This window comes from Lactuca serriola, chromosome 1, assembly GCF_051521515.1.
Source record: "Lactuca serriola cultivar US96UC23 chromosome 1, Lser_US96UC23_V15, whole genome shotgun sequence".
Lineage (NCBI taxonomy): Eukaryota > Viridiplantae > Streptophyta > Magnoliopsida > Asterales > Asteraceae > Lactuca > Lactuca serriola.
Window position 1 is genome coordinate 8,156,358 of NC_136408.1, and position 22,332 is coordinate 8,178,689.

The 22,332-nt window shown below is 36.6% G+C and overlaps 1 protein-coding gene across 1 annotated transcript; it reads right to left on the bottom strand.

Annotated features, from left to right (window-relative positions):
• Positions 1 to 10,541: 10,541 nt before the first annotated feature.
• Positions 10,542 to 13,293, bottom strand: LOC145094874 (trihelix transcription factor GT-2-like). Its single transcript, XM_079032892.1, has 3 exons — positions 12,939 to 13,293; positions 11,790 to 12,529; positions 10,542 to 11,683 (listed from the first exon to the last, which is right to left on the bottom strand). Exons 1-3 carry the CDS (start codon positions 13,226 to 13,228, stop codon positions 10,818 to 10,820), a joined length of 1,896 nt encoding a protein of 631 aa, XP_078889018.1. The 5' UTR covers positions 13,229 to 13,293; the 3' UTR covers positions 10,542 to 10,817.
• Between the last annotated feature and the right edge of the window lie 9,039 nt (positions 13,294 to 22,332).

Here is a 22,332-nt window from a genome sequence, read left to right on the forward strand (position 1 = left end):
AGTGATTGAGCAAATACCGGTTGTGGTAGCCGCTGCTGAGCCAATAACAATGGCCGGAGTGCAAGCGATGATCCAGGCGATGTTGGATCGTCAAATGGAGGGAACTAGACGTTTGCTCCAGCAAAATCGAGAGGAAGCCACTATTCAGATCGAACGGCCCGAGTTGAATGAAGGGCAGACTGAGGAGGAGAACTATAGTGGGACTGTTGGTCAAGTCAACCCACCAATAGTTCGACAAAACAACCAAGATGACAAAGTCGAGAGGAATGGATGCAAGTACAAGGATTTTCTGACTTGCAAGCCATCGACTTTCACTGGAAAGGAGGATCCGATCGGGGTCATGGATTGGATCTCGGAGATGGAGTTAGCTTTCATGACGTGCGGTTGCAGAGGAAAACAACAGACCACATTTGCAGTGCGTCAGTTTCGAGGAGGCGCTGTACGTTGGTGGAATACCTTGGGGAAAACTCTGAGCCCCAATGAGCCCCTGCAACTAACATGGGCAGAATTTCTGGTGCAGTTCAAACGTAGGTACTGCTCAGCCCAAAATCTGCTCGAGCTGGAAAACCAATTCCTTACCTTGAAGAAAGGAAGCATGTCTATTGATGAATACACCAACAACTTCACAGAGAAGATGGAGTTTGCCTTGCGCCTTGTTCCGGATGAGCTGACGAAAATCGACAAGTACGCAAAGGGACTTCCATGGGAGTACGCGGTGCCAGTGCGTCAGGCACCTACTCTGGAGGCAGCTATCTGGGCTGCCAAGTCTGTGGAAGATATGATTAAGGGAAGAGCTGCCAACAAGATTGAGGTTGGCGAAAAGAGGAAGTTTGAGGAATCTACGAGGCCCAATAAGAAGATCAAGTATGGTTCAAAGAAGTCTAGCGGAGGAGGAAACAAAGTGAAACGGTGCGAGAAGTGCAAGAAGAATCACTTTGGGAAATGTAGCGAAGAAGTGACTTGCTACAAGTGTGGGAAGACCGGACATTACGCCAACGAGTGCAAAAGGGTGTGTTATGAATGCCGTGAAGAAGGGCATGTTGCTAAGGATTGCCCGAAAAAGAAAGAGGCGGCAAAACCAAACATTCCGCCAAAGGCAAGAGCATTTCAAATGATCCTTGACGAAGCAACTGACGATGCAAGGAATCAGGAGTAAGGATGGATATATAGAGATCAAGTTATGAAGAAGCCATATAGATAGTGTCATATGATGTAGCCTATTAGAGGCATAGTCTAGGGTGAACTTGAACACCTATGTAACCGTTTCAAGAAATAATATAAAACCTTCGTTTTGTTATCTGATGTGTTGAATGATTGTATGATTTGCTGCATGGTGACTTGGGAAACTGCGAGACAATACTTGGGACGAGTATGAGTAGGTGTGAATGGTAGTAGAGGCCTATACTACCGGAAGCATAGGACTCACACTTGGATCAGGGAAAGTCACAAGGTTACCGAGAAGCTAGAAATTGATTTCGTTTTATTCAAGTATGTCGTTACCATCGTTTCGGTAATGACTAAGAAGATTGTTGATATTCCGACCCTTGTGGTCATATCGAATCGAGTCCGACTATGATGAGTATGTTGTGTGGTTCAGAGAAACAAGTTTGATGTAGCGTCCGACATTAAACCAAACGGTTGAAATTAAAGCGATCAATAGAAGTATCGCACTCGTTGTTAAAGAAGTTGGTAGCTAGAAATGCCTAATGTTAAAGTGTGATTATATCACATTAGAACATGAAGGAAGGCATAGTCTGTTTTAGAATTTAACTCTAAGAGACCTAAGTCTAAGTGTTGCAACATACGATGATAGGTCATTAGAATATGACACATCGATCCATAGTAGTAATAAAAGAAGTCATCTCAAGTTCGTATCCAGTAAGGATCGAGATTTTGACTTGAAGATCATAATTTGGAGTCTAGCCTGAGGTAGAGAGCAGGTGCACGATCGAGTACTACATACAGTCAATAAGTCTGAGAGATAGACTTGAAGGAATGTAGAAGTTATAATTATTACCTAGGATGAAGAGACGACGTATGGAGTCATTATACGACCATGTTTCGTTGATGATTCCGGGACGTAATCATCCTAAGGGGGAGATAATTGTAACGCCCGCGAATCCGGGCTAGTCAATTTAGAGGCAATAGGGGTCGAAAACGACTTTTCGACAAAAGATTATTTAGAATAAATAATCTTAACCAAGTTTTAGAGTATGTCACAAGGTTTCCGTACATATAAGGAACACCGAAATCCGAGTTATAACGAAGAAGTTATGACCCGTTGAAGTTTCGCGACGGAACCGACACAATACCGGGAAGCGTAAATAGTGAATTTACGATAGAGTGAGATTTAGCTTTAGCAATCTAAACGAAAGTCATAGAATATGTTAAACTAAGAACATCGATAAAAAGAACGCCCAAATCTGACTTCGTATGAAGAAGTTATGATTTTTCGAAGTTTCGTACTAGCAGTGTACAGCCCGAAATTCGAATATTAGATCGAGCGGTTTTTAGCCGACACGACCTAAACGAGAATCAAAGATCTCGTTGAGAGTAGCGTAACGAGAAAAAGATGGGCGAAAACGGGTGTCGGATGAAGAAGTTATGAGGATTTAACGGACCAATCGTGTCTCGGCCCGTTAATAATATAAAATTTAAAATCGAGCCAAAATTAGCTGACGGAGTCTAAACGAAAGTTGTAGAGTACGTTCCCACCTTCGCGTGGATATAAAGAACGTCGAAAACGGAGGTCGTACGCGAAAGTTATGAATTTTTAAAGATGAGCATGCAATTTGCGAAATCTGATGCGAGACTGGTGACGTGGCGCGTTGTGGGCCGTCCGATGAAGTCTCAGATCTCGCTTCAGATCATGCCACGAAGCCTCGCCCTATGCCCCGCATCCGAGTTCGGTACGCCCAGCGTACCCTTCGGTCTTATCCCTTCCGAGTGCGAGACAGCTAGATTCGATGTGGCAGCCCCATCCGAAGTTACGCCCCGCGTAGCCAAGGATTACGCCCAGCGTAGTCCGAGGCCTCGCAGGGTATAAAAAGGGGCGAGGGCCTTCACATTTTTCACACAATTTCCACTTCTCTCTCTAGAGTTCCAAACCTCCCCTAAGCCCTAGTTAAACCCCTAGCACCCTAGGGAAGCCCCGAGGCTCCCGGAGTCCCGAGAAAAAGGAGTTTTTCGGTTTCGAAACGCTGCTCCAATTAAGCCCCGGTTTTCGATAAAATTCGCTGTAAGTGTGCTACGCTTACGCAATTTTTTATATAGCTTTCAAATAATTATAGGAATGTTATTAGGTCCTTAAAATAATTATTTGGGCTATTATTATGAGTTATATTGAGCGTTATTAACGCTTAATAATAGTCAAACTAATTAATTTGTCGCGGTTATCGTTAAACTAAACCCTAGTGGTATCGGTACTAGGTTTTATCGAAGGAATATCGTTTTGAGAGTATCGAAGCGCTGTCCGAGTGCTGAGTCACCACCTACTCAGGTGAGTGCATAGTTACTTTCAACTTACACATAGATATGAAGTATTTTACGTGCTGTGTGTGTATATTATCTGTATACTTGCTATCTATATTGGAAGAACGTTTTATACATGTTTTCAGTGATTCAAACTGTATAAGTATTTTATATCTACATAATGTGCGGGGTAAAACACGGGTAGATATAATAGTTGATGTGTGACAAAATAAAATAATGAGAGGCCTCGTTATAGCTGTTCTTGATGATCTAGTCATCTAGCGGAGTATAGATGACAACCACGGACTATTCTAGACAGTCCAGTGGAACACTAGCAGGCTCGCAACCTGTAGGTGTTTATTCGAACTGTGTGTTTAACCGAACTGTGTGTTTATTCGAACTGTGTGAACTGTGTGCTCACCAGGTATACTCCATCCCAATGATAGTCCTTTGACTAGGTCCCTTGTGTTAGATGTTTTAGGGACGTAATGTGAGGATAACGGGAATGGGTAATTGGGTTGATTGTTTGATGTTTAACAATAATAATTATATTATTGTGGGTTGAAAACCCTATGTACTCACCAGGTTTCCCAACCTGACCCACTCAGTTTATTTATATCACAGGTGTTGATATGAAGTCACATTACACAAAGAGATTTAAAGAGATGTAGATCACTAGTGTAAATAATTGTAAGTTCTGTTTATGCTTATGTTTCTGTATTAACGATGACATCCCAAACGTTTTAAAATGAAATAAATACGTTTCTTCGAAAATGTTTTAATAACGTATTTACCATGTTTTTCTGGGAACAAATTCCGCAACATTTTTATAAAATGAAGTACTCTGATTTTATAAAGCATAAACAAACCGGTCTTTTTTGGCCGTGATTTTGGGGATGTCACAGCCTGGAAAGGTGTATGTGTGTCAGTGGTATATTGGGGAACTCACTAAGCTTCTTGTTTACAGTGTTTATGTGTAATGTGTTTCAGGTACTAGTGAGGACCGTGGAAAGGCGCCGACATGACTCGTACACACACGCAGGCGAATTTGGATATGATTGATCTTGGGATTGATATGTTTTGTATTATGACTATGTTAGATTGGATTTTATGGTTGTCTTGAATGAAATTATGTTTTAAAGAAATGAAAAATTGTTTTGAAAATTTACGTTGTTACAACAACCAAATAAGGAACAGGAAATAAGGCCAAATCAATCATTCTAAGGATATAAGCTCCTAACCGTATACAATTTTAAAAGAATAGACTATCATAATCCAAATATCAGTATCACATGGCTAACATATTGGGGAACCACTTACTTAAGCTCGGCCGATCACGTACATTGCACTCTCCTCTTTTCCATTTTAAGAAGTTTTTAACTTTTGATTTATTGAAAACAATTTTTCCATTTCCTTAGGTTGAGTCCTGACACACCTGAGAGTGTGCTCGAATCCCTCAAACCAAGGCTTTGATACCAACTTGTAACACCTGAGAGTACCTGAAACAATCAACAAACTGTAAGCTATTGCTTAGTGAGTTTCCCAGAGCATACCCCACACACTCCACAAAATCACATAATCCATATTAGCTATAAAAGCTACATAAACCATATAATCCATGCATACAACATATAGGGATGCACTATAAACCCTCCAGGGTATTACTCTGGGTGCCATGGGAACCCCCACATGGTCTTAGACCACTACCATATAAATCAGACATACAAACATATAAGGATGCCACGGAAACCCTCCAAGGACTTACTCCGTGAGCCATGAGAACCCTCACATGGTCTTAGACCAAGGATGCCATGGAAACCCTCCAAGGTCCTACCCCAAGTGCCTCGGGACACCCCCCCCCCCCCCCCGAGGACTTTACAAAGGATGTCATGGAAACCCTCCAAGGTCTTACACCCAAGTGCCTGGGGAACCCCCCGAGGTCTTTCATGCAAGTACTACAATTACAACTAGCATACCACATATCCCATAACCAACTAGCATGTCAAATAACAAATAATGGGCCGACCTTGGTACCTTCGACTCATTGGTATGGCGAAGAGATTCATTTCTCGAGAATTCTGAACTGATAAGATAAGATTAGATAAGTCCCAACGCGCAGCTCCAAATCAATTGCCTATAACCATCATGTAATTAACTTGTCAAAATCCCGATATACCATAAATACCCTCAAAGTCAAACTTGGTTAACCCCGGTCAAAGTCAAGGTCAACTGTCAAGGTCAACAACCCATGTTGACCCCAACCTGTCGAGTGCATCAAGCAACTCGTCGAATTATTTCAAGGTCCATAAAACTGAAATTCCAAGTCAATTCGGAGAGTTACCCGAGTAGCTCGTCGAGTTCTTCGGTGTCCAAGGGCCGGAAACTCTTCAACGAAATCTCTAGACTGAAATCCATAATCAGCTCACCGTGATCACTCAGGACCCCGAAAACGGGTAAACCTTACCTGACTCGTCGAGTTGGCTAAGTAACTCGTCGAGTCCCTTCAACCATTTTCATGTTCAGTCCTTTCCAGTGGAATCCAAGGCTCCAAACTACAAATCCAACCCCCTATGGTGTAGTTACCTCATAAAGTTGCCAACTTTACATTCATGCAAGGCCTTAAGAGGCTAAAACACTCATAACTAAGGTTTATACAAGGTTTAGGGCATGGATGAGGGCTAAAACTAGATAAAGTGAGCAACTTTATGTCCATGGAGGCCTAGAGGTGTCCAGATCTAAAACCATATCCTCATGACAAGTTCAAATCCGAAAATGACACCCTTATGCACCAAAAGTGACCATTTACTTTCATGAGATGAGATATAAGCAAATAAAGGTCAAGTATCAACTTTATACCTTAAGATGGTTGCCAAAACAATATAGATGTCGGATCTACTACTTCTCTCTTTACTCCAACTTCTTCAAGCTTCAAAATCCTTCACAACCACACCAAAATCACTCTCCAAACTCTCTGACACACTTAAGAATGTATAAGGCTCGAACTAGGGTTTCTCTAGGTTGTAAGGACGATGAGAGAGAGACCACAAATAAGCCATAAGTTCTTTAAATATGGTACAAATCCCTGGAAATTAGAGTTTTCCTTTACAATGTCTACTCGTCGAGTTGGGCATTCCAACTCGTCGAGTAGATCCTAAGTCCCGCGTTCAAAAATGATTTCTACTCGACGAGTTGGAGCTCCCCAACTCATCGAGTGCCCGTCTAAAACCCTAAAATAACTTAGAAATTCAAATGATACATGGAACAGACGTTACAATACTTTTTTAAATACTTTTTTTATAATGATATTTTTCATTTCTCTATTTTGTAAAATATCATTTTCACTCCTTCCTCCCCTAAAGTTTGAACAATCATATTTCCCACCCTTCTACTTTATAAAATATCACTTTGACCCCCTTTAACTTTAAACTTCATAAAATGTCACTTTCATCCCTTTATTTTTTAAAGTTTCGTGTTTAACCCCGTAATATATAATATGATTTTCCTATAGTTACTACCTCATAATTTTATAAAATATCATGTTAACCCCTTCGTCTTTGAACTTTATAAAATATCACTTTCACTCCCTCGACTTTTCTAAACTTTCGTGTTTACTCATTCATCGACAATTTAGTCAATGGTACTGACCTTGTATGTTTATCTACCAGCAAATTGTTGTGTGAATGTATAACATATTCTCGTCCGTTGATCAAGATTATTAGGTAATTAAGTAATTCATTAATCAATCAAAAAATAACCAAAAATAAAGTATGCCATTATGGAAGTGAAACAAGCTATCTCCCATCTGTCTCACCCTATAAAGTCTCTCTTGTATGCTTCTCTTAGTGAATCCGACGATAATCCCCGACTAGGATCCCGTTTTGCATTATTCAGGTGAGAATCCCCGTAATCCCATTCAATTTCTATTATTTCAATTGCTAAGATTTTTGGTGAGAAATGTTGTAAAATTCAACGAGAGTCCACATGTTAGATGTATTTATATGAATCATTTTTGTTAGTTTTATTCCCATTTTATATCACAGTCGATATCATATGCGACAACCAACCAAACACCCCACAAGTGCAATTCCTTTTCCCCCTCTTACACTTGTCATATATTCTTCTTACAACACCTTACTTCCAACCCCATGCAATTCACAACATTTCCAAACATGTATACATTTGCCACTAAACAAAAATATATGATCTTCGAACAAAAACAGAGATTGATCACAATTGTATCTAACCTAACTAATAAAAAAATGATTTTATTAAATCAATTTGGTGTTTTGAACTTTTTAAATAAATCAAGTTGTAACATCATCTACCATAAGTTGGTCCCATTTAAACCAACTTAGCTAACAAGTCTAATGACATAGATTGATGAGAAAAGGAAAATAGGGTTTGTTTGCTATCATAATAAAAGAAAATGCAACATGATGTGGAGTTCAGGAAAGACAAATAGGACATTAATATTGGTTGGGTTTACTGACAAATGACACAAAGAAGATAGAGGCAGGGTAGTAATGACGATCTTTAGAGGGCATATATAATATCATTTTGATTTGGTTTACCAAGAATATAATGAATATAACTTTGTTCATGTTTCTCGCGACCACACAACCATCGATCGATTTCCTTCTCAGATTTATTTATTTATTTATTTATTATTTTTTTTTTCTATATGGTCTCTCTTTCTCATTAAAAGGAAACCCCTTCTCAAAGGGGTTGGACAAGGGTTTTAGACAAAGAGTGAGGAAGATAGATTTAAGGGTATACACTAGGGATGGGAAATTGGTCCGGAAACCTGAACCGAACCGAACCGAACCAACTTAGGCCCGAATAAACAATTTGATTTGAGTTTTAGTTATCTATATTATGCTTATTCGGTTATCGAGTTATTCGGTTCGGGTTACCCAAATAAGAGCTTATTCAGTTCTAATACCCGACCTGAATAAGCATTTATCGTCCCCTTTCTCCTGTTGACAGAAATCAAAATCACGATTCATGCTTTTGTCCTCGTCGTTCATAATAGAAAAAAACCCCTACACTCGTTCTCGTCATTTCAAAATCAAAAAATCTTCTAAACTATTTCCAAACTTGAAATCATTTATGTCAAACCTTCCTCTTGTTTCAGATTTTCAAAAGTTGACCCTTCCTATTGTCTCTAAAGATTCATGAATTCCTACTTTGTTTAGTTATGAAAAATTAGGCTCCAACTGAAGAAACTCAACTAAAAAATTAATTCTCATTATGTTAATCTGTTATGTAAATACTATTATTGCATTGTGTTATTGTGTTATGCTGGTCTTCGAATGTTTTACGTTGATGTGTAAAAGTACATTGTTATTCTGTTATTCGGGTTATAAATCGTAATACGGTTTATTCATTTTTTTCGGTTATATTAGATTCTTGATCATCTTGTACATGTTATTTGGGTTATTTGAGTATTAACTCAACCGGACCGATTAATACCCGAACCGAACTCATATTGATTAATCGGTTCGGTTTTTGGTTCATACAGTTACCCTTATTCGGTTTTCAAGTTATTCGGGTTCGGGTTGGTTCGGTCTGGTTCCGACCAGAATAACATCATAGTATACGCAATGGTTAACATCTTCAAAACTTATTTATTTTGGCACATCGATAAAAAAAGTTATCTTTGAAATTTTTCTCTATTGCATAAGTTTTATTAATAGTTTTTTTTTTCTAATAATTAAACATGTATAATGTCCTAGAAATGTTTTATAAATTATCATTTTTTTTCATGTAGTTATAAATATAAAAAACTTAAAAGTAATATAATGATCGATATAGTTTAATACTATTTAAAATTTATGTCATTTTCACCACTTAAAAGAAAACGTCTAAAATAAAATTTTCTATACAAATATTAATTTTTATATTATATACTTAGTATATTAGATTAATCAATCAAAAAATAACAAAGATATAAATATAAAATACAATTAAAGATATTACATGCAATATTATAACAAATAAATCTATGTTTTAATATTAAGCAGTCAATAGATAATAACAAAAAAGTTACTCAAATACTATTTTAAGTGGTTATACATAGCTATATGGTCCGATTATAACCATTTTCCCTAATGGTTTTTATAAAAAAAAGTGTAGGTTTTATCTTTAATTTGCATAATCATATTTCATATATCATATTATAGCTCACATTACATGTATAAAATATTATATTGATATAAATAAGGATATAAGAATCGACTATATGAGATTATATTTAGAATCACCCTAGTAATAAATCATAAAAAGTCTTAAATAAATATTTAAGATGCTTTAGCGGAGAACATGGAAGATGAGGTGTCCGTCGACATATTATTATTTACTAATTATTATATTATTGAAGAAGGAAAGACAAAATTAAAAACCATGCCATATATTATTTTATAAAACAAAACGTATATTAAGAACAATATCTATAGTTTTCTCTTAGAATGGTGGGAGTGAAAACAGGTTGGACTACGTAACAAGTAGTGCCATCGCACTTCAGTATCGATCAGAAAACCATCCTTATTTTTTCGGTACCTGAAAAAGGCGTTTGGTGTGGTTCTACAATCTAATTAAGTTGGATGCAAAGAGAGAAAGAAAGACGATTGGGAGGGTGATGACTTTAGAAGGATCACCATTCTCATCACCTTCTTGGGATGAAGGGCAAATGGTTGCAAGGTTAGCAAGTGCCACCCCTAAATTTTTTCGACATAGTGTAAAAAGTTTAAGAATTTTTTTGAAATAGTGTAATTTTTCCGGATTAATACCCTTAAAATCATATATGCCTCCTTCCTTAACGTTTTGTTACAAATCCACCCCTGAATCCTGATTGGAATGAACATATCGGAGGATTGAGAAGGAGGGTTCAGGCTTCTATTCCCATCACCTTTAACCATAAGCCCAAGAATAAATTATCAATTTTGAAACAAACATAAAAAAAATAATAATAACTATATGACGAAAAGGGTTAATATTTCAACAATTATGGATATTTTGATGTTACATAATTTTAATAACTGTAAACAAATATAATATAATTAAGATTCAAATAAAGAATAACATAATTGATAAATACTTTTATTCGTATTATACAATTAAAAAATGTAAAAATACAGAAAACACCTTTATGTATTTTAGCTATAAAAAAATACGGTTGCCCTCTTCCCAAGACATCACCGGACCTCATTCAAATTTTCACCAGCCAAATTACAACCCGACCTGTTTATCCACGACCCGCATATCCATCACCCCATTAATTTCTTTCATTGCTCTACCTTCCAATGAAAAAGATGACAACTTTCTCTGTCTCCTCGTTTTTTCTCTCTCTAGACAGTAGCCACTGAAGATATCTTGCTGGCAACAATCTCGTACCCACCACCTTCTTCTTCCTTGTCTTCATCCTCATCATCATCGTCGTCGTAATCATCGGTATTCTCACTACCTTGATCCTCCATGTCCGCCGCAGACTGTGGTTGTGGTTGCTGTTGTGTTTCTTGAAGCGCCGCCGGAACCCGCCATTGTTGTTGTGGCCAAGCTACAACCGGAGCGGTTTGGGTTTCGGGTTTTCCAGTGAAACCCGGATAATCATCCCTTTTCTCCACGTAAACACCATTAGTAGATTGTTGTTGCTGCTGCTGCTGCGGCGGCGGTGGCGGCGGTGTTTTTTCTTGCACCATCGTCGCAGGCGGCCATTGCTGCTCTGGTCGTGCTACGATCGCAGTCGCTTTCTCCCTGTAAATTGCATCGAGCTGATGGAAATACGGGCATGTTTTCGAATCCTCCGGCCTCTTCTTGTTACCATCCTTCATTTTCTTGTAGTATTTGTTGATGTTCTCCCATTTCTCTTTGCACCGTTTGGCATTCCGGTTGTACCCGAGCTTCCTCATCGCCGCCGATATCTCCTCCCACAACGGACCCTTTGCCGTGTTTTCTTGATAATTCATGTCGAGTTGCGTTCGAAGTGTTATCAACGCGTTTATCTCCGCTTTCGGCCACCGTGATGGACTTGGCAATAGCATATTATCTCCTCCACTCACATCACCATCAAGATTCTTCACCATGGGTGACGGCGGCACCGCCACCTGCAGAATTTCATGACGTGGAGGAGGAGGCGGTGGTGGTGTTTGGTGGATCTGTTGTTGCTGTATGACCGGGAGGGTTGAGGCTAATGGGATCGGCGGAGCTAAAAAATCTACAAAAAAACCGTGAGATTTATAAAATCAACTAATTAATCCATGATTTCATGCTAAAATAACTTTTGAACAGTTACGATAACTATAGAGTATGTACGACAATACCTGCTAGCCTTTTTCTTGTTTCGTCCACCGTGTCAGGGTTTTTCCCGGTCATCTTCTGCAAAAATGTTATGACGGCGGCGTCTTTTGCAGCGGCGATGGATCTCTCCTTGACTAACCGATCGTGCTCTTGGTTCATCTTCGCAATTTCTTGAGCTCGCCATGCCTCCTCCCTCGCCACTCGATCTCTCTCCCGTCTCTCGATTGTGTCAAGAAACCTCTTTTGTAGTTCCTCTTGTTTCACTATTACTTCCTTCATCAATTTCCCGAAGAAATCCTGCCATTTTCTCTTTTTCTGTGGTGGTTCGTCGTCGGAAAAAGTATCCGACGAAGTGGCTGAATTTGTCGATCCCGACATGTTCGGTTGCGAGAACGGGAAAGTCCTTTTTTGATTCATCACCGGCTGTGGTGGCATCACTGCCATCACCGCCGCTGGGGCTGCAACTGAAATCGGACTCACATTGTTCTGATCGGCGCCCGTGACAGTAATAAAGGGGGATGGAACAGTAACATTGTTCGACATATTTACCATGACTGGCGGTGGTTTCACGGCGGGAAAAGGTTGCGGAGGAAATGCACTTCTCGGGTTCTGTTCCAGAGCTTGTAATTGATCGGAAAAACGATAGATTTTGTCGGGTTTCGAAGTCCGGCCTTCTTTGGTTCGCCGGTGATACTTGTATACGTTCTCAAATTTCTCTCTGCATTTCTTGGCGCTCCGATGGAATCCGAGCTCTGATAGTTTTCTGTCATCATACATTTTTTTTGCAAATTTATTAACAAAATGAACGTGAAAATTAACGTTAAATTAAGTAAAACAAGAACAAAAATATTCGAAAAATAAATAGAAAAATTATATTTCGTCGGTGAGTGTTTGGATCCATACTTAGTTTGAAGAAGTAATATGACAGATTGAAGCAGATTTCGACAAATTTTGATTTGGGATTAACGTTTTCACATGTGATGAATAATTCTCATCAAAATTCTTGCAGGAATTCTGAATTTTTTAAGATTCCTATCGACTCTTTCATAAAAGGTTGACCTTTTTTTGGTCAATTCATTGAAAAATTGATTCATAGATCTCGCCGGAAAATTAGCTGGAATTTGAAATAGGAAAACTCAGGATTTTTGTTATTGAATTCAAGTTTAAATCACCTGGAAACATCATCCCACAATGGGCCTTTGAGATTTGAATCACGAAAAGCTGCGTCCATTTCTGACCGGATATTAATCAGAGCCAATGTTTCTTGCTTCGGCCACCGGTTACCACCGGAATTCCGGTCGCCATCTTCAGTGAATCCACCGCCAATTGCCCCACCATCGTCACCCAGTTCATCTGTTCCACCGCCACCGCCATTTACCAGAGGTTTAGATGGTTGTTGCTGTGACTGAGCTAACACACCGTCGTCGCCGGAGTTTCCTATTGAAGCCGGAAGTCCTTCCATTGATCGATGTAGATTTTTCTGAAGAGGTTAAACAATTATAAACTACATCAATCAAACAAATAAATGTGAATTCTTGAGGGTTTTATGTAAGTTGAATTTAATACTTTATTTTTTAAATTGAATTTAATAATTTATTTTGGTGGGGATCTGCCTGTCGATCTCACACCCAAAAAATCGATAAAAAACAAATTAAAAAATTGGCAACAGCAAATTTAAAAGCTTTTTTAATTTAATTTTTATTTTTATTTATCTTTGGGAATCTTGTGCTGTAAATAAGAAAAATATTTAAATGTTGGTTTTCATGTGGTTGTTTGAAAAGTTGTAGAGCCAGAAGGGTTGCTTTGGTTACTCTCTTTCTCACTCAATGCCACAGGTAGATAAATTCCATTTCACTAATATTATATTTTTTTTTTTGAATTATGAAAAACTGTCATATTTATGTGTAAAAAATACAGATAGATAAGGCAAAAAAAAATATATTTTTGATATATCTCAATTAATAGATTTAACAATCACATACAATGTAATTGATATGATTATAGAAAAACATTACACACTAAAATCTGTTGTTATTTAGTTAGAACGAAAAACAATTTATTCTTTTTCTATTTTAAATATATTTATGATTATGATAGGTTATTTACCAATCGACGATGTAAATACAACCACAATTAATAAAGAAAGCCTTTTAAATATTTTGAGAAATGTATGTAATATGTCGCTTTATATTATGGTTATTATTATTGATATTATTTGTTATTATAATTTTTATTTAGAATGTAATTATTACTATATTATAAACATTGTAGGGTTTGTGTAATAATGATGACAATGGGGCCGTGAAGCACCAATTATCCATTTCTCATTTCTCATTTCTCATCTACATCTCTATCCTTGAATAACTTTTTCAATTAACATTCATGTTTCTGTATCTACTAGCGAATAAAAACGTCTCCCTGTCCACAACAGGGAATCGTAGATTCTTCCTTATTGAAAATTATAACATTTATGCTCTAAATTTTTTTAATGAATAACATAAGTTTATATGTTTTATAACCATAGTTTAAATATTACTCTTTAGATTAACTACTTGACTAAATTACATTATAAGCTAGCTCGGATTTTTGCTATCATTGAGATATTTGATTTTCAGACTGTCTACGAGTTGAATGTAGTTATTGCATATACATCGCATGTTTCGTTTGTTAAAATGTTTCTTATATGAATATATGATTTTGTGTTTTGTTGGTTCTTGTGAGCCTTGATTTAAAAATATTATTTACACATTGAAAACGATTTTGGCGTATGACTTTGGAATTGATTGAACACAATTCATTTTCCTTGAAAAGTCAACCCCAAACATACTCACTGATCTTTACAAAACTAAGACCCTTTTTGATAATTATTGATTGAAAAAGTACTGACTGGAAAATGTCTATCTGGGTAAGAAATCCCGACTGAGTAAGAAATCCTGTTGTTTGATTATACATCTGACTGAATGTGCTGAGTGATGAAAAATGACCATTTTACCCTTCTGTTATATATAGTGATGAAAAATGACCATTTCATAGCTTATACATATACAATTTGTGCTCTCTCTCAAGCATTCATCAAAGTCTACATTCATCCTTCAAGATTTTCGATTTTTATCACCAAAGGTACTTAATTTCTTCCTTAATTCTGTTAAAGTCATGGTTTTGGGATGATCTAGGGTGTCAATTTCATAGAATACCCGATTTTGAAGTTTAGTGAATTTTTAGGGTTTTGATTTAGTCTTAATTATATTGTTTTGGATGGTTATCTTTCCTGTAATACATCGTAGAAACATCCATGGACAAAATCCTTGAGAAAAATTCCAGGTTTTATGGTCAAATTTTGACCGACCCGTCAACTGACTCGCGCAGTTCATGCGACTCGTTGAGTCGTTCATGGACTCGACGAGTCCAGTCGGGGGACCCAGATGAGATCTGTTTTAATGATTTTCTATGTTTTCTGGGTTGTGTGTTCTTTGTTTTGCAGGGACAATGTTTCACAGAGGTCAAAGCTCAAGTGGACACCAAGGAGATTTTCTTTGGTTAAATTTTCCTCAAATTGAATCGGCTTCAACAATGTCAAGATGGAAGAAGAAGTTGGCTGAGGTCAGAAAGAAGGAAATTTATGTGCCTAACAGGGTTGATTGGGATTGGTTGCAAAATGTTCGGTATGAAGAGGAGTTGGCCCCTTATCTTTTGAAGGAATTTACATACGAGGGGGAGACAATGATTTGAGATGGATGTAGTCGGGTCTTTAGAATTCAAGAACCGGTGTACCGGGAACTTTGTTGGGAGTTTTTCTCCACGGTGTCTTTCCGTGGAGGAGACGATTGCTACCACCCGACGAGCTTCAGTTTTTGCCTTGGGGGCGAGTTCCATTAGTGCTCCGTTATTGATCTTGCCTATCGGTTGGGGATTTACGACCGGCCATTGGTCTCGACTGCTATTTTTCGCGCCTTTTTGGAACACTCTCATAAGGTGTTCCCCGATGGTGTTACGAGTACGGGTTGGTGGAATACAATCGCTAACAAGTTATACATTCCGAAGTCGGCCCAAGAAGGAAGTATTAGGTCACCCACGCACCGTCTCATTCACCGTCTTATCTCCACCACCATCAACCAACGGAAGGACGACGACAAGGTTTCCAACCTTGACGTCTTTTACCTTTGGAGCATTATCACACCAGACACCTTTTTCAATATTCCGTGGTGTTTGGCTTCTTATTTGTCGGAGGGTGCGGTCAAGGATCGCAAAACCTCCAAAATTAATGGTGGCATGTTCGTCACCCGGCTAGCCAACTCATTTGGGTTGATGACCCGTGGTGCATGGAATTTGATGACGGTGATTCCTACCCCTCCATTTAATCTCATTCTTTTCCAGAGGGCCAAGATTATTGAGGATTATGGGGGGTGGTCATTATGCTATTCCGCATGATGATCCGGTGGTTGGTCCCGAGGTGCCGGGAAGGAGGGTTCGGTCGAGGCGAGAGCGAGACGTGGAGGAGGAACTGCCGGTGATTCCGGTAGATAATGATGAAGTACCAATGGATTGGTATAATGTTGAGATGAGGCGGTTGCAAGATCAAATGGCGCGGGGTATCAACTTTAGCAATGAATCACATATCCGACTTTTTGACCATTTCCATATTCCGCATATCGATGGGGGTAATTTCCCATACATTCCATCTTAGGATGAGGTGATTAATGCAAGGAGGAGTGGAGCTAGTGGAAGTGGATCTACGCATGATCATGATGATGAGGAGGAGGATTACTTTTCTTTTATTTATGCTTTGTTGAACAATTTTTAATTTATTTTGTTTTGTTTGGTGTGTTTGAATTTTTAGACTTTTATTTTTATGCTTGATGTCTAATTTGCCTTGGTTACTTTCAGATTTTGGATTAGGAATGCTTGCATAAAAGGGTCTAGATATTGAGAGAGAAAGAAAAATAAAGAGTGGAAAAGAGTCAAGAAAGGGCGGAGTTAGAGTTAAGGTGTTGAGTCTGGTCCTTAGGGACATGAGTGAATGAGTCTAGAAGTTTTGAAGATTTGTCAAAAGCTGGAACAAATGCGGAATGTAAATGTTTTCCACCCAGCGGTCTACTCGCTGAGTGCATTTAACTGACTCAACGAGTCGCCTTGTATTTTCGCAATTTCAAAGCTGTCCGCGACTATACTCGACGAGTTGCTTATATGACTCAACGAGTCACTCATTTTTATACCAAAAGGCTGCTGATTCGATGCTGTTGAATATACCACTTGACCATTTGTTCTTCCATATCGATTCTTGAAGACTTTACTCTATTTTTCCTGCTTATTTGGAGCTGCCCACATGTGATTTGATGCCCAAGACGTGGATGAGCTTTTTCCATGTCTAAAATCAATTGAAGAAGGAGTTGAAGAATGAAGATGTCGACCTAGCAACTGCTACCCCAGGGGAGTTTCTTCCAATTCCCTTTTTATTTTGTTCTTTATCATGCATAATATACAATGAGGACATTGCATCAATTAAGTGTGGGGTAGGGGGTTAATGTCATCTTAGTAAATATAGAGTCTTAAAATATAGGTTAATTTTTAAAATTTGCATACCAAGAAAATTACTTAGGGATTAATTTAGGAAATTTTGGTAAAAAGTAATTAGGATTCATATTAGAGTTATGTTGATGATTGCATGAAGACCCAAATGTTTAGTTGAGCCTATATACGTTCTAGTGCATTTGTGGCTTCCTTATTCCAGTAAAATCATGGGACAAAAACACGACCTCGCTCAGCCCGAAGGATGCAATATGTTTAGCATCGTGTACCAGAAATGTATCCAGGAAAATTATTATCGTTAGCCAATAAAGGTTGAGGTTGAGCGCCCCTACTTAAGCATGTAGGGTTTTGAGTGAACAAAAATGAGGTACATGTTTAAAAAAAAGAGAGAGAGAATTGCAAGAAAAGTTTGAGGAATTTTGTAGCAATTAAAGTGAAGATCAAAAGATCAAAATTCCAAGAAATTCAAAAAGTTGAAGATACCAAAAATTAAATCAAAGAAGGTGATGAATTCAAAGCAATCAAAGATCAAATGCCAAAGAAGTGAAGAATTCAAAAGAGCTCCATAGTGGTATCATAAATTGTAATTCTAGATTATGTATACTTGGGTTGCTTAACTAAACATACCTTGAGGATAGGAGGTTTTCTGTGGATGGATTCGAAGGAATGCATAAAATGAATATTGTTCGGGATAAGTGGGCGAATGTTTATGAGGATTGTGAGTATTTGGAATATGGGGGGTATTTAGGAAAATTTTTAGACACAAATGTATGCGTTGCGGTCTTGGCATAATGGTTGGGTTAGATTGGAGTTGTCATATGTGATTCTAATGTGCTAAAATTCAGTTTTGCTTGGGGGCAAGCAAAAGTCAAGTGTTGGGTATTTTGATATTTGCATATTTAGCATTATAATAAGTATAGATTTTTATCATTTATTAGCTAATTTATTGTATTTCATGGACAAAAGGTACTTAAAAGTGTTTGAATTATATTTTCAGTCCAAAAGTGAAGCTCGGAAGAAAAAGGAAGCAGGAGAAGCGGTTGAGAGCTCGGGAATTGAACAAAGAAGAAAAACACCAAAAACAACACCTACTCGGCGAGTAGGGTCGACTACTCGGCGAGTCCGAGCAAATATTCGAGAAGATAAATACTCGGAGACCCAGAGACTTATCGCATACGGGGATTGAGAGATGGACTCGGCGAGTCAGCACCTAACTCGACGAGTCGTTTCGCATATATAAAGATAACTCCTCGGATCGAAAGGGGGAGGGGGGGAATTCGGGAACCCTTCTGGAGAGATTAGCTGCGATTGAAGAGCCAGAAGAACCTTGGAGAACGAAGATACAACCTAGAATCCAATTTCGAAGGAGATTTGAGGCAAATTTTCATCATTCTACTTAATCTTTTGTTTTCCATTATGGCTAGACAATTAGAATCTGTTTGTTTGCTGTTATTTACCTCAAACATGAGCTAAAACTCTTAAACTTCTGTTTGGGGATACACAATTGAGACTATGGTTTGATTATTGGTAGGATTAATTCAATATTGGTGATTTTTTTGTTATTTTTAGCTTGTTGAAGAACCTTGTGTGTGAATGATAATTAATTTTCTGTTAATAGGAAAGTAATTAAATAGTATGAACATCTTTTGATTATCAACCTCATATGTTTACGTGACCACTCATCATATGTCTAGGATTAATGAACATGAAACTATAATTAATAAGAAAATTAAGTAAATTCATGTGTGAGCTTGTGTGATGACCATCAACAAGAAATTAACTAAAGGACCAAGTTAGTTAATTATTGCAAGTCTAAATTAACCCGAATAATTAATCTAGTGAATTTAATTAAATTAGACAAGTGATCACTGTTTGAGTTAGTTATTTCACTAAGGGTTAGTATAGCGAACGCGAAGCTAATCATTAGAGTCGGTAGCCAATAAAAGAATTAATCCATTGCACTATTACCATAAAATCAACCATAGGATCAATTGAGTTGAACTAAACAGAAGCTCCTTCCCATTATTGAATCTAGTTAATTCTTTGCTTTTCTAGCTTTTAGTGATAGTTAGTAAGTTTTCTAGTCTTGCAAAACTAGAGAAAACCCCTACTTATAAATTAATTTAGATAGAATTAGTTTTTAGTTTTAATTTACCGTTCCCTGTGTTCGATACCCTACTTATTTAGCTATACCACAATTGATAGGTCCACTGCCTTTGTGTGTTTATTTTATAATTAAAAGTAGGTTTAAAACTAAGTTGTTTTACACACATCAGACCACTTGACCGGTTAATCAGGTTACATGCTGACATGACATGATCACGTGTCAGTTTTGATGACGTGGCATGCTGACATGATATGCTGACGTGTCAAAATTGATTTTTTTTCCACAAAAAACACTCATTTTTTTTTCGATTTTGACACTAAGTTTAATTTTTTATTTCAATTTTGACACTATGTTTTTTTTGTTCCAATCGAACATCATTTATCAAATTTTGTTCAATTTTGTCTATTTTCCATTTGAAACCGTATAAATATATTTTTTTTGTTACATTTTAACCCGTATAAACATATTTTTTTCGTTTAAAAACCACATTTTTATTTAAATACAAGGTGTTTTTTTTCTTACATTCAAAGCATTAGTTATATCATTAGAATCAAACTAACCATAAGCTTCTAATAAGATGTAAAAATTTGATGGGTTGCAAACTTGATATCTGAGTTTTGATCGACTACACGGCTCCAAACACATTTTAAAGTTGCATATTTAATATAAAATACAATTTTTATATAACTAATACATATTTATACATAAAAATATGGGTTGAGTGTAAAAAAAATGTATTTATACAAAACTATGGTTTTTAAATGAAAAAAAAAACATATTTATACGGTTTAAATGTATTAAAAACATATTTATACGGTTTCAAATAGAAAATTGTCAATATTGAACAAAATTGGAAAAAATGATGTTCGATTTGGAACAAAAAACATAGTGTCAAAGTTGAAAAAAAAATTAAACTTAGTGTCAAAATCGAAAAAAATGAAAACTTAGTGTTTTTTGTGAGAAAAAAATTCAATTTTGATACGTCAGCATGTCACGTGATCAAAACTGACACGTCATCATGCCACGTCAGCATGCAACATGGTTAACTGGTCAAGTGATCAGAATTGTAACAAATTGGAAAACACAGTGTCAAAATTGACAAAAAAAAAAAAAAACACGGTGTCAAAATTGAATTTTTGTGTAAAAAGAATGTTTTTTGTGTCATTTACCCTTAAAATGGTTATTTATAATGATCAAAGTTAGGGGTGAAAGTTGGAAGAATGGTCATAATGCTAAGACTTTTGAACAAAATCAAATGTTTGTTACCGGGACAAGTGCATTCAAACTGCTTGTTACTCTTGATGGCACTTCTTATCACTAACAAATGCATTACATTTTTTGTATACCATTCAATAAGTCAAAGAAGAACATGTGGTTTTTAAAGAAAGGGAAACTATTGAAGAAGATGGTTGGTGAAGATATCCAAATTTTTTAAAACCAATATTGTAGCAAAGTCTAATTAAGCAAATTTGTGTGATTAGTTATTACTTTCTAACACTAATTTATACTTGGAGTTAAATTTCCACATACGAAGAGGAAAAAGTCTAAAAGGATATTAAAACTAAAGCTTAGTACAAAAGTATATGGTAAGGGTGGAAGAGGGTCAACAAATGAGAAGACATTGAATTTAGATTAGTCTAGCATTTTTTATATGATGAGAACCTATTTGATGTATATCAGTACGTATATCACGTGAAAATATTTTTTGTTTAGCACACTGAGCACATATTTTAGGCATTTTTAACACAATAATGGATCAAATTTGGGTATTTTTATTTGTGTATGAATTTAAATTAATATTGCCCAATTTATATTTTATTTTTAGTTTGTTTTATTGATTTAAATAATTTTTACGATAATCTTTTTTACAACACTGAAACAAAAGTTGATCTTTAATGAAAAAAGCACTGCACCCACAGGGACAAATTGCAGCTTGAAAGGTATAACACTATCAACTTCTTAAATTGATAAAGCACTATGAATTTCAAGGTAATTCTTAGTATTTTAGAAAATATCTTACTATTTCAGGCAAGTTCTTGGTAACTTGGACTTGTTTATCAGATTTCGGAAGGAGTTTACGTTTCAAATATCTTTTTTGATAAAGTAGCATGGAACACACTCTAAGGACAAATTAGTTTAAATTTAAAACAATGTTTCAGAGAAGTTCATCGGGCCTCGGAGAATGGTTTATGTTTCGTTTTTCTTTTATTCTTTTTTTTTTTTTTTTTTTTTTTTGTATACTTAACACGAATATAAACTCAATATTTATACTTCGGTGTGGTAGAGAAAAAATGAAATTCAAAAATATTGTTTAGGGACGTGGTGAGCTCAGAATATTCTTTATATAAACAGACCACATAAGTAAATGAGTATCCATTAGATTTCAGATCCAAAATAACTAGTTTCGGATTATTGAACTAAGTGGTGAAATCGATATCTAACCGAAAGATTTGTCACGTAGTTATATTTTATTTTATATCTGATAATTTTATTAGAAAATTCCTTTATCTTTTAAGAAAATATAGCTTTTAAAAATCAAACGTGACCGTTACCATAGATTTTTTGTGGAGATGGTTAAAAGAGACTTACCAAAAAAGGAAAGGATAGAAGGGAGAGTACAAAAACAAAAGCGGACGAAACAACGAGTTGGTTTTTTGTGTCCAGCTAAATATGGTAAAAGGATGCCGGCCCATGTACTACTCTTTTGCTTTTCGGGCATTACTCATGTGGGCGCACTGTGTCAAATTACTATTCTACCCACACCGTGTCACCATTTTATAAGAAACACAATGATTTCGTTCTGATTTTAATAAAGTTACTAGTTTTTACTGTAAATGGAAATTTTAATCTATTTACATTAAAATAGATTGATTATAGTTGTTTTTATTAGGCAAAAAATTTAAATAAGTAGAACTAAAAAAGGTTATTTAAAA

Coding starts and splice junctions, on each gene's coding strand:
- LOC145094874 (XM_079032892.1), bottom strand. CDS start 13,228: ATGGAAGGACTTCCGGCTTCAATAGGAAACTCCGGCGACGACGGTGTG. Junction 12,530..12,938: donor TTGTGGGATGATGTTTCCAG/GTGATTTAAACT, acceptor GTATGATGACAG/AAAACTATCAGAGCTCGGAT. Junction 11,684..11,789: donor AACAAGAAAAAGGCTAGCAG/GTATTGTCGTAC, acceptor GTTTTTTTGTAG/ATTTTTTAGCTCCGCCGATC.